Source organism: Oncorhynchus clarkii, chromosome 19, assembly GCF_045791955.1.
Source record: "Oncorhynchus clarkii lewisi isolate Uvic-CL-2024 chromosome 19, UVic_Ocla_1.0, whole genome shotgun sequence".
Lineage (NCBI taxonomy): Eukaryota > Metazoa > Chordata > Actinopteri > Salmoniformes > Salmonidae > Oncorhynchus > Oncorhynchus clarkii.
In genome coordinates this window covers 15,391,776-15,405,122 of record NC_092165.1, presented here as the reverse complement: position 1 = coordinate 15,405,122, position 13,347 = coordinate 15,391,776, and the positions used below count along the sequence as shown (strand labels likewise).

At 43.3% G+C, this 13,347-nt stretch overlaps 1 protein-coding gene across 2 annotated transcripts; it reads left to right on the top strand.

Moving 5' to 3' along the window:
- Nucleotides 1-1,979: 1,979 nt before the first annotated feature.
- Nucleotides 1,980-13,282, top strand: LOC139374764 (uncharacterized). Of its 2 annotated transcripts, XM_071115894.1 has the most exons (7): nt 2,009-2,509; nt 2,703-2,833; nt 3,036-3,209; nt 8,039-8,203; nt 8,598-8,709; nt 8,949-9,076; nt 10,527-13,282. In XM_071115894.1, exons 1-7 carry the CDS (start codon nt 2,227-2,229, stop codon nt 11,466-11,468), a joined length of 1,935 nt encoding a protein of 644 aa, XP_070971995.1. In that variant the 5' UTR covers nt 2,009-2,226; the 3' UTR covers nt 11,469-13,282. The 2 variants fall into 2 exon arrangements, with proteins under 2 accessions (XP_070971996.1, XP_070971995.1); XM_071115895.1 differs by lacking the exon at nt 10,527-13,282 and having other exon boundaries at nt 1,980-2,509; nt 8,949-10,255.
- Nucleotides 13,283-13,347: the final 65 nt, after the last annotated feature.

The window sequence follows — 13,347 nt, the reverse complement described above, 5'->3', positions numbered from 1 at the left end:
AATAGGAAGAGTAAAAATCCCTTCTCTTCAGCCCCCACCAGGGCATGAATGCTGTCTAGCGCAGTTTGTTTCATTGACATTTGAAAAGTGTTCTGTTTCCATCAAGCCTGTCACGACATTTTTTTTTATCTGACATGTACTTTACTGGCATAAAAATGTTAGATGGAAACCTGGTTAGTCATCAAAAATGAACCATGAAACAAACAAAAAAAATGAAACGACCAATGGTGAGTATTAGAGATGGAGGAAGAAAGATGTCGAAAACCAATGTATTGTTTGAAACTGTGGGGGAAGAGAGCATGGAGAGTGATAATGAGTGAGTTACAGTCGAGAAAAAGAAAGGAACGAGAAGTAAAGTTGAGGTGGAAAATTGGAAACTCAGACTCATGTTTAGTCGGTGAGGGTTTTGGAACAATGGAACCTGGGAGATCCTTTTGAAATCTCGATAAATGTCATGTTTGCGTTGGGTGAAGTAGCATCAGTGAGGGTCACAAGAAGTGGACTTATTTAGATGTTTTGTGTGTCCGCGGAGCAGACGCAGCACGATTTGAACCTCAAGAAGATATGAGTGGAATGTTTTGTGTATGTATCTTCAAAGCCACCCCCTTATCTCTGGGGTGGCGCATAAAGTACGTGCAGATGTAATACCTGAGGAAGTAGGAGAAGTGGTTGGTGCACTTTGACTGACCCGTATGTATGGTCGATGGAGCGAATAAATACATTTCATCCACACTTTTGTTCTTTGATGAAGAGTCTCTCCCTTATGTAAAGTTGAACTATATGAGATACCCCGTAAAAGCCTAAATGCACAAACCCCGTCAGTGCCATGAATACAAAAGGGAAGAGTATCGATATGCCAGCGGAGGTTAGATGCTGCAATTGTGGTGGCGAACATGGCCTGAATTCCAGGATTGCCCTGTTAGAGTGAAGGAGACAGGTGGCAAGAGTAAGGTCTGTCCAGTGTGTGTCCTACCTGGAGGCGGTGAGAAGAGTTGAAGGAGCAATAGTAGTAGAGCCTACACCAGTGAATGTTCCCCGGCAACCGAGGTATCCAGATATATTGCATGTTAAAAAGGTGGACTTTGAAGCATTTATTGCAACGGTCGTAAACTGCACAGCACAAATCCTGTCAAACAGTGCTTGACTTGGACAGAAATATGTGCCTAAACTCATTTTGGGTGCCGGTATTGTTTATATTTAGGTGCATGAGCTCCACAATACTTATGAACTAATATTATATAAGAGGTACAGGAGCTCTTGCAGTAGAGAAACTGAGCCGCCAGTGCTCAGCTACGGAAAGAATATGGATATACTGACAAGATTACATGTCTCTCCGCCCTAACAATGGGAGTCTTTGTTGTCAAGCTCCCATCTATCCTTTTTGTATTTGTGGATAATTCATTATTGTAATACTTTTTTGAATATTCGATGAGGGTTGTTGACGTCAACCGCCTGTACTATATGGAGAGAGATGCTATGCTATTAGCCTCATTCCATGAATATGCAAAGAAATCTCGAGACAACTCTGAAATAAAGTTGCCGGGATGTCACGTGTCCTACTTATATCAGTACACTTAACGTAAGCATTACAAAAATTATATTTGATCAAATAAACCTAATGTAGCATATACGCCAATTTACATTTTTTTGTTGACCAAATTCGACACCCTCATTGACCTCCACACAAAAACTCCTTGCTTGGTGGGTGAAACGAAAAAACGCCACCTGCTGGAGGAAGACAGATTTTCCGCAGAGTTGGGCCTCTCGTCCTCTTTGGCTCCGGTGAGCTCTGTGAGCTCTGCTCTCTGTATATCTGTGTGACGATGTGACTTGAATTGGACTGTTTTTTTTTGGGATGATGTCGTTTTTTCCCCCCCAGTCCTACAATGGATTTATTTTATACTTGTATAGTTTACCACCCGTACAGTAAGAAGCGGTATGCACCTCTAAAGATTGTTTGCGGACAGCCATAATACCATAGAAGAAGAACGAAACGTACGCGAACTGCGCGTCACTGTGAGCGGAAGTGAACAGTGACCAATAATCATTTCCACGTTATCGTTTTTATTGTTATATAGACGCGTATTAACACACTGGAACTCAAAATATTAATACTTTAACTGCACAATATCACATACTTGTCTCAGATATTATTTAATTCGTGTTGGAGACAGGACTTGGTTGATAGTTATCTAATAGGTAACGCTATCTAGTTGTTAGCTAACAATGGCTAACTGTATGGTTTTTCACACTCAAATAGCCTCCATCATGGAGGTGTTAGCGAATGCAGCAGTGACAGAGATCTGTAAACTCGTAGACGACGACTATGCAGTGCTTCGTCTGGAAATTTCGCAAAGCCAGAAAGAAAACAGGGGATTGCGGAGAAAACAACAACTATTGGAACTGAAGGTGGCACGGGACCGCGCAGATAGGACAATGAGAGAGCGCGTCCTCGCCAGTCGTCCCAGTAGTGTCAAGATCCTCGACCGATACAGAGGCATGGCAAGAGGTACATTTTGCAGAGGCTGCGGGGCTCCCCTGTGCATGGAAAAGGCATGGAAAATAATCAATAAATAATATATCAAGAAGTGATAGTAGTCTTACCTTCCATCCTTGCCAATTGCAGACAGTGTCAATAGTGGACAATATAGCCTTGCACATTGACAGTAACTCACCACCACTTTCCCCCCAATCACTCTCAGGTGAAGGACATCTCACTGGAGGCCACAGGAGCTTTGTGAAGCCAGCAGGACACAATACATGGAGAGATGACCAACCAATCACTGTTGATGAGGGGAGTGGAACCTCACCACAGCACGTTATCGTGATAGAGGTTAGTGTCATAACATAACAGTAAAAATGACAGGAGATCAAATGTGGCCCGTTTTATTTTAGAAAGGATTCCCTCTGCTATTCATTTGCTTACATGTACATCTTCATTTATCTGCCACAGGGGAGCTTGTGAGACTTCCCTATGACATTGTTATCCAATTCATCTCATGTACCGGTAATAACCTCCTCTCTTCTTGTGTCAGTCTGGAGATGCAGAGGCAGCAGGTCCTGGGGTCAAGCAGGAAGGGACTGAAGGAAAGGACCCAAGACACAACAGAGACATCCAGACTGGAGCAGCGGCTGGAGTTGCACCCCCTGTAGCCACAGAGGACCTCCCCAACACCCCACCGGCCAGGCCCCGACGCAGCATCACGGAGGTCAGTGGAACGCTGAATACCATCCTCAAGTCAGAGAGACACAGAGACTATGACTGTAACACACAGGCTCTTACACACAGGATATGACAACAGATCAGAACCAGAAAGACTGGGTCTGTTGCCACTGGGCTGCCCCACTGCTGTCTTCACAGGTCCCAAAAATTAGGCCTGTTCCAAAATGGAACTGGGGCTTTAACACCCTGTCCCAATATGCAAAAATACATGAAAAAAATATGGAGACCTGTTTTAAACGGACCTGAGGACAACTAGACCCGTTACGTATAGACTTGGTCAAATCCAGACCCCTTTTGTTTTAAACTACTTTATTAACGGGAGCTGATAAAGCAGGGGAGGAAGGATGAGAGAGGTGCCACTCAAGCAGGTGGGGGAGGGGCCGTACTGTGAGCGAGTGACAAGTGGAGGAGGGAGGAAGAGGTGAGTAGGCAACCAACCAAGCCGACTCGCGCTATAGTAGACTAATAGCTGCCGTAGCTAGGTTATTTATCATTAAATATGATTATGTAGTATCTATGACTGCATCAAACTAGAAGAAGCTCGCTAAATAAGCTAGGCTAATTAAGGCGGCAGTGCGTGCTTTCTCATCCTACAGGTACAAATAACAAAAACTCCATTCAGAATATTAAGTAGCAGCCTACCTGTTGGCTCTTGGTCGTTGTAGCCTATCCTTGTCCTTCAACATTTAGTTCCGTTATTTTAATTCCATCTTCCATTGATTAGATATCTCCTAACTTTTGTCACGTAGCGAGGCCCTACGACTGTAGCCTACATCCGCCTTGATGACTTATGATTGGCCAACAACAACCAGCTACATGCTCCACTCTCATGAAAAGCAAGAGCAGCGTCATAAATAATCACATTTTTCTCTCTCTATTGCAGCAGTCGCGTTCAGATCTGTATGGCTCATTCCGGTTAAGTCAGTTAAAATTACATATAACCAAGACCCGTGATATTATTTAGAATTCTGGATCCTAACCTGCTTAGGTCCCGGGTAAAGGTGGATACGTGAAGACCTCTACCTACTGCTCAAGAGTATTTACTGGTCTTTCACCAGAGCCAGAGGACAGTTCATGGTGACGCATTAGATACTGGCGTCACCTGCCAAATGCAGGTAGATTTTGGCATTGGTGGGTAAGATGTCTATTTCACCAGCCACGTTGACGGGTGGTCAGGGCTCCACAGAGCTTTTCACTCACATTTGTGAATATAAATAGTCAAGTATAGTAAAATAAATGCTGCAGTAGTTGAAGTATTTCCAACGTTTTGTTTCATAGCTGGTAAATTAATCGCACAAAGTCAAAGAACTACAGAATCCTATATAGCCTATTCCAACTCGCGCTGCAACACTGCCTTGCTGGAGGCTGTGCGCACGTGAAGAGCTGAGTGAAATGTACAATTTTTTAGAAGAGCTGTGCACTGACATAAAAGTTGGTTTAATTTACTTGAAACGAAAGTATTGAAGTGAGACTTTGTCCTTGTGCTTCTTGGCTATTTACATTTTGTTCACAAGCTAGGTTGTTTTTCTATGTTTGAGTTTCAACCGCTAGAGAAGAGAAGACAACGCTTCTACTAGTCAGACTCAATCTCAAAGGCGCTACCACGGTAACCTCCCGCCCTCAAAGGGGAAGGTGAAAATGTTTGTCTCATCTGATATTTTTGATTTATGTGACTCAGGTCACATAAAATGTTATTATTCAATGTACCACATTACGTACGTCTTACTAGTAATACATACAACATTTTTAGAAACATTACAAAGCATCTGTTTTTTTTGTTGTGTTTTGTTGGTGTAACTTTACTGGCCCAAAAAATATTTAAGGGTAAATCAATCTGAGTGGCTGGTGGACCAACATGTTTATTCCCTGCTGAAAGTGATGATCTGTCTTGTTCTTACGCTACAGAGATGGACCCTGGCAACATATCCTTGGGTTTAGAGACAGACTGATCTGTCTAGAGAGGTCTGCAATCAGTACAGTAGTAGTGTGTACTCTGAAGGGTGCATAGATAAGAAAGGGGAGGTTGTAATCGTAGAGGTGACTGTGAAAGTGGAGGGTGAGGCTCCTCCCAAATGGAATGCAGATAGTCACCTAGGAGACCGACACTCACAGGGTTTTTTTTTTTTTTTTCACAGAGATTTTAGATTACAGGGGAAGCTTAGAGACAAATCTAAACATCCCGACCCACTCCCCTTTACACTCGTTCAGGAATCGCGACCCAGTTTCCACGTCGATGGCACCTTCCGATTCACACGACCGTGTCCTATTCGATCAGTTATGGAACTCAAAGGGCCAAGGCGCGGGGAAGGGGTGCAACAGTAAAGAGTTGCGGTTCCTCTGCATGTTCTGTAACAAAGGCTTCAGCTGCCTCCAGAAGGTGGAGATCCACCAGAGGGTCCACACAGGAGAGAAATCCTTCAGCTGTACCCAGTGTCACATGCACTTTGTCCAGTTTGGTGGCCTGAAGAGGCACCATAGGGTTCACATGGGAGAAAGCCTTGCTTGCGAAAGTATTCACCCCCCCTTGGCATTTTTCCTATTTTGTTGTCTTACAACCTGGAATTAAATTAGATTTTTTTTTGGGGGGGGGGGGGTTGTATCATTTGATTTACACAACATGCCTACCACTTCAAAGATGAAAAATATATTTTTGTGAAAAAAAGAGACAAAAAAAATGAACTTGATCGTGCATAACTTTTCACCCCCCAAAGTCAAAACTTTGTAGAGCAATCTTTTGCAGCTGCAAGTCTCTTGGTGTATGTCTCTATAAGCTTGGCACATCTAGCCAATGGGACTTTTGCCAATTATTTTGCCACTGGGACTTTTGTTCCTTCAAGTTGGATGGGTCCTGCTGGTGTACAGCAATCTTTAAGTCATACCACAGATTCTCAATTGGATTGAGGCAATTCCAAGACATTTAAATGTTTTCCCTTAAACCACTCAAGTGTTGCTTTAGCAGTATGCTTATGGTCGTTGTCATGCTGGAAGGTGAACCTCCGTCCTAGTCTCAAATCTCTGGAAGACTGAAACAGGTTTCCTTTAAGAATTTCCCTGTATTTAGCGCAATCCATCATTCCTTCAGTTCTGACCAGTTTCCCAGTCCCTACCGATGAAAAACATCCCCACAACATGATGCTGCCACCACCATGCTTCAATGTGGGGATTGGGTTCTCAGGGTGATGAGGTGTTGGGTTTGTGCCAGACATGATGGCCAAAAAGCAAAAATCTTAGTCTCATCTGACCAGAGTACCTTGTTTCATATGTTTTGGGGGTCTCCCAGATGCCTTTCGCAAACACCAAAGTGTTTGCTTATTTTTTTCTTTAAGCAATGGGTTTTTTCTGCTCTGTGGAATGTACGGCTTAAAGTGGTCCTATGGGCAGATACTCCGATCTCCGCTGTGGAGCTTTGCAGCTCCTTCAGGGTTATATTTGGTCTCTTTGTTGCCTCTCTGATTAATGCCCTCATTGCCTGGTCCGTGAGTTTTGTTGGGCGGCCCTCTCTTAGCAGGTTTGTTGTAGTTTCATATTCTTTCCATCTATCTTTTAATAATTGATTTAACGGCGCTCCGTGGGATGTTCAAAGTTTTAGATATTTTTTTTTTAGCCATCCCTGATCTGTATGTCTCCACAACTTTGTCCCTGACCTGTTTGGAGAGCTCCTAGGTCTTGGTGGTGCCACTTGCTTTGTGGTGTTGCAGACTCTGGGGCCTTTCAGAACAGGTGTGCAGATATACTGAGATCATGTGACACTTAGATTGCACACAGGTGGACTTTAATTAACTAATTATGTAATTGGTAATTGGTTGCACCAGATCTTATTTAGGGGCTTAATAGCAAAGAAGGTGAATACATATGCACGCACACACCACTTTTCTGTTGTTTAAAAAAAAAAATTGAAGCAAGTTATTTTTTTCACTCCACCAATTTGGACTATTTTGTGTATGTCCATTACATGAAATCCAAATAAAAATCAATTTAAATTACAGGTTGTAATGCAACAAAATAGGAAAAATGCCAAGGTGGATGAATACTTTGCAAGGCACTGTATAACATAGAAAGTAACCATTCTACTCGATAGCTTCTGACGTATCGATTAAATCCTGCATTAAAGACAAAAGATCTTTTTAGCAGAAAAGATCCACAAGGGCAACTGATTTCAATGTTGAATATTCCTGAGTAGAATATTGCATCCAGATATTGTGTGATTTATATCCAAAAAATTGTTACATATTATGTTTGTACTGTGTAGGCTATATGATGTTCACAAATGCCTATTTCATTACTTTCATTACTTCCATTCAACTACTTAATTTTTTCCCCAAGACCCTTTAATGAGAAAATGAATGCAGTTCATCAAGTTCATGCATATTTTTAGTTGAGACGTCTATGTGTGGTTTTTAGATGGTGTATTTAAAACTTGTTTGTTTCATAAATACAAAATGGGATTTTTAATTCAGACTTTTATTGAGACTCTCTTTAGTATACATCACATCTGATCTCACCCTATTCTGCATACTCCCGACAGTGCTTTAGAACAAATATACACTTACTACATATACCAACACATACTCACACACTAACAAACACCTACTGTACATGTCAAAATAGTTTAGTCAGGTTTGTCTGACTTTTGACTTATCATAGCTGACTCAAATGTACCCAAAACATCATATTTATGTCCACCATGATGGATTTAACAACAATGAAGTCATTCTGTAACTACAGTACAGGACTCAAATGTAGGGGGAATGGGTAAACACTCCATGTGGAAAGTACCTGTATGTCTGTGTAATCTGTATCACCTGTCTATTCCAGGAGGAGGAGGGTCCAGAGGTGCTGCTGGTGAAGGAGGAGGGGTGTGAGGAGGTTTTGGGGAACCCTGAGGGGACCATGATCACAGAGGACAACCAGACTACACCTCCTCCTGAACCCACAGAGGAACCAGCTGAGCAGCACAGGACCACACACAATCTCACTGAGGTGAGCCCACTGTGAACCTCTGTCTGAATGGTATTAGGTCAGTGCCTGTTTCCACAAAGCCTCTCAGAGTAGGAGTGCTGATTTAGGATCAGTTTTTCCTTTTAGATCATGTGAAAAAGACGATGTAGACAGGTGAGGACCTGGTCCTCAATCAGCACTTTTACTCTGAGACTCTTTGTAAATACAGGCCCAGGTCTTGATACATTTTATCTAAAGTGTGGGACCATGCCCTTGAATTATCAAACCCTTAATGAGTGTCAAGTAATCAAATCAACTAACATGTTTGCATAGTATTCATAGCAATCCCTCATTGCCCAATCAGAAGATGTTCCATAGCAGGGTGTTTATATCAGATTTCTTGATCCAACATCCTCTCACTCTGTATCTCTTACAGTCAGTAGACATGGAGGATGGGAAGATTGATCTGCTGGTAGTCAAAGAGGAGACAATAGAAGACGAACCAGAGAGCATTGATCTGCTGAGTGGACTAAAGATGGGGGAGCAAGGTAAGGGAGAAATACATATAGCCTACATACAGTAATAGATCTTCTGGGAATAGTGATGCACCTTGCTATTATTATTAATTTATTTATTTTCTTCGTTCATAAAATTAAATCAATACAATTTATGTTTACATACGAAATACACTATGTATGAACTTCACCAGGTAATTGACTTCAAAAAAATCCATATGTAGAGTTCTCTGCCATGTTTATAAAGTCAATTTTCTAACCTCTTCCTGCAGGTGGTTGGCTGGAGGCTAACAGAGGAGACTGGGAAGCCATCTTAGATTCCCAGACCCAGACGGGTGCAGCCAAGAGCCCAGGGGACAACGTCATTGAGCAGGGCAGGACCAAAGGCGACATAGTGGAGGTCAGTGGATGGGACAGCGTCTTCAACTCTGGGCTGGGGAACAACACTGTTAACCACAACCAGAAACAGACATTCGAACACAAACCAACAACCGAACTTAGTCTTCATGACAACAGACTTGCTGAGACCAGAGCGAGGCGTAGATTTGGTCTGCGGGGACGGACAGATTTCCAAATGCGGCAGAAGAGAACAGACACAGACTTGGCTATCGATGCTCCTTCCTGCTCCTATAGCTGTGATTCAGAGAGACTGATGGCGCTTCAGGTTAACCCCCTAACAGGTGCTGCCTTCAGCCTGCCTTCTATAGGATCTATCAACTGGAACATGGACCCTGCGACAACACAGACACTCCCTGGCCTTCATCCTCCTCACACTCTCCTAATGTTAAACCAGACCTCAGACAATGCCAGTGCCTCAACACTAAATGGCTACACATGCCCATTGACAAATGACAGTCGTAGTAATTCTATCATCAGATCTGGTGGCAAAGAGAAGCGCTTCCCGTGTTCGTTCTGTGGGAAAGCCTTCAGTTTCCCCAAACAGGTGGAGATCCACCAGAGGATGCACACAGGGGAGAAACCATTCAGCTGTACTCAGTGTGATATGCGCTTTGCCCAGGCTGGTCACCTGAAGAGACACCAGAGGGTCCATACAGGGGAGAAACCCTACAGCTGTCTCCAGTGTGAGCAGAGGTTCTCCCACCAGCACCAGCTGAAGAGGCACCTGAAGGTCCACACGGGCGAGAGGCCGTTCACCTGTACTCACTGTGGGAAGAGGTTTTCAGAGAAGAGCTACCTCAGGATACACCAACAGAAAATACACACAACCAGTGTATAGTGACATGTAATGTTGTACTAGTTAGTTTGTAGTTAATTCTATTGGGTTTGTATGTATCGTATGATGAGGCAGAGTAGATGATATGGTGATGGTTGGTGTGATGGTGTCTTTAAAAATGCTTCACTGATGAAGAGTGACAAACTTTGTCCCTATAGGATGATACTGGTGATACATGTTTACTTGACATAAAGTAGTGAAGCTTTGTGTGATGTTTAACCTTTCCAAAGTATTCTACAATACATTTTTTCAAAATGAGGAAACCATTTTTTCAGAAAAAGTACAGAGAAAAGTTATTGTACTGGTCATGTATCGTTTTGTGCAATAAAATTACTGTACTTCAAAGTTGAGTGTATGACCACTTTGTTGAAGTTAAATACAAAACTGACTGTGCTGACTGACTTGGTTATTTTTGTATCATTGCAGGGGCTGAGTTTCCCTTCCCATTCAAACCAAAACGATATACTTCATTCTTGAGTCAACACATATGGACATTTTTTATAATGCATTTGTATCAGTGTTAAGAGATGGGCTTGACTGTGGAGAACATTTTATAATGTCATATTTTGGTGTGTACAACAGAGTTGATTATAAAAACGTATATTTGTGTTTACAGTCTGTAGTCCATGAGGACCTGCTGATATCCAGTGTTGATGGCGGGAGAGACTGGACCTCTGAAGCAGCTGGTCACAAACCCTGGCCCCAGATCAGAACCCTGGATCAGGAGCCGTCGCTCTTTCTTCCTGAGTCACAACCAGGACCAAACCATGAGGGACAGAGACTCCACCACCACACAGAACACAACCAGTGGACAGGTGGACTGAACAACCTCAGTCCTGGTGGTCATCAGAGAGACAGAGGCTCCAATCAGGGATCCAGTCTGCAGCCCAGACTCTTCTCTTCACAGTATCAGTGCAGGGATGGAGCAGGGCCTGGGGCTGATAGAGAGAGACCATCCTGTTCCTATGATACAAACACCACAGTATCCATTATGAACAGAGCAGCTCTCCCTGGGCTTCAGTCTTCACAGACAGTGGTGGGTGAACCCCCTGGGGGTATTCTAACAGGAAGTCTGTCTTCTTTAGGGTCTCGTCAAATGCCTTGCGACTGGGTTCATGGAAGGCCTGTGCCTGGACCTGAGTCTAGCCTTCCTCAGCTACTTCAGGGTTACCCCATCAATACAGACAGGTTCAGGATGGGCGTTCACAAGACGTACCTAGCCTATAACACAGCACACAATGCCAACAACACCCAAACAATGGCTAGATTTCAAGGAAGGAGCTCAAAGACTAACCACCTGAGGGTGGTGGCTCCTGCTTCTGCCACCTGTGGTGTCATTGGGTCACAACGTGGGAGGCCGAGTGTTAAGACGGACGCAGACAAGCCATACGCCTGCCCCACTTGTGGGAAGCGCTTTACTGAGGCGAACTATGTGAAGAAGCACCAGACAGTTCACACCAAGGAGAGGCCCTTCAAGTGCAAAGTATGTTACAGGAGCTTCTCCTTCCTGAGTAGCCTTATCAGACATAGGAGTGTCCACAATGGGGAGAAATCGTAGCAGTGTGGCTTGAGATTTACACAGAGGACATCTCGGAACCATTCTGTAGCTGACATACAAGGCATTCGTAAAGTATGCAGTCCCCTTGACTTTTTCCACATTTTGTTACGTAACAACATTCTAAAATGGATTAAATACATTTTTTCCCTCATCAATCTACACACAATACCCCATAATGGCAAAGCAAAAACAGTTTTAGACATTTATGCTAATGTATTAAAAATAAAAATAAACAATGTACAATTTTACGTAAGTATTCCGACCCTTTGCTATGAGACTCGAAATTCAGGTCAGGTGCATCCTGATTCCATTGATCATGCTTGAGATGTTTCTACAACTTGATTGGAGTCCACCTGTAGTAAATTCTATTGATTGGACATGATTTTGAAAGTCACACACCTGTCTATATAAGGTCCTACAGTTGGCAGTGCATGTCAGAGAAAAAAACCAAGCCATGAGGTTGAATGAATTGTCTGTAGAGCTCCGAGACAGGATTGTGTCGAGGCACAGATCTGGGGAAGGGTAGCATAAAAATTCTGCAGCATTGAAGGTCCCCGAAAACACATTGGCCTCCATCATTCTTGAATGGGAGAAGTTTGGAATCGACAAGACTCTTCCTAGGGCTGGCCACCTGGCCAAACTGAACAATCGGCGGAGAAGGGCCTCGGTCAGGGAGGTGACCAAGAAACTCAATGGTCACTCTGACAGAGCTCCAGAGTTTGTCTGTGGAGATGGGAGAACCTTCCAGAAGGACAACCATCTCTATAACATTCCACTAATCAGGCCTTTATGGTAGTGGGCAGACAGAAGCCACTCCTCAGTAAAAGGCACGACAGCCCTCTTGGAGTTTTCCAAACGGCACCTAAAAGACTCAGACCACAATTCTCTGGTATGATGAAACCAAGATTTAACTATTTGGCCTGAATGCCAAGAGTCACGTCTGCAGGAAACCTGGCACCAACCCTACGGTGAAGCATGGTGGTGGCAGCATCATGCTGTGGGGGTGTTTTTCCAGCAGCAGGGACTGGGGGACTAGTCAGGATTGAGGGAAAGATGAACGGAGCAAAGTACAGAGAGCTCCTTGATGAAAACCTGCTCCAGATCGCTCAGGACCTCCGACTGGGGCAAAGGTTCACCTTCCAACAGGACAACAACCCTAAGCACACTGCCAAGACAACGCAAGAGTGGCTTCGGGACAAGTCTCTGCATATCCTTGAGTGGCCCAGCCAGAGTCCGGACTTGAACCCGATTCAATATCTTTGGAGAGACCAGAAAATAGCTGTGCAGCGACCTGACAGAGCTTGAGCAGATCTGCAGAAAATAAATGGGGGAAAACTTCCCAAATACATGTGTGCCAAGCTTGTAGTGTCATACTTGAGGCTGTAGACTTGAGGCTGTAATCACTGCCAAAGGTGTGTCAACAAAGTACTGAGTAAATGGTCTGAATACTTATGTAAATGTGATGTTTGAGTTTTTATTTGTTATAAATGTGCAAACATTTTTACATGATGGATTATGTTGTGTAAATTGAGGGGGAAAAACAATTGAATCATTTTAAGAATAAAGCTGTAATGTAACAAAATGTGGAAAAAGTCAAGGGGTCTGAATACTTTCCTAATGCACCGTAGTTATGTTGAGTGTCTTGGGCTAAGAGGGTAATTAACCACATACCAGATTTACCAATTTACCATTTGAAACAGGCTTGTTGTGTAAATACCTATTTTTAGAGAGACAGTAAACCTAGGCTAGAACAAGGACAATTTAATATTTAACTTATTGAGGTAATGTAGATGGAATAAATGTATTCATTGTAATTTTCTCATCTCGGCTTGAAAGACACTGATCATAGGAGATTTGACGATAAGCCGAAACCGTAATT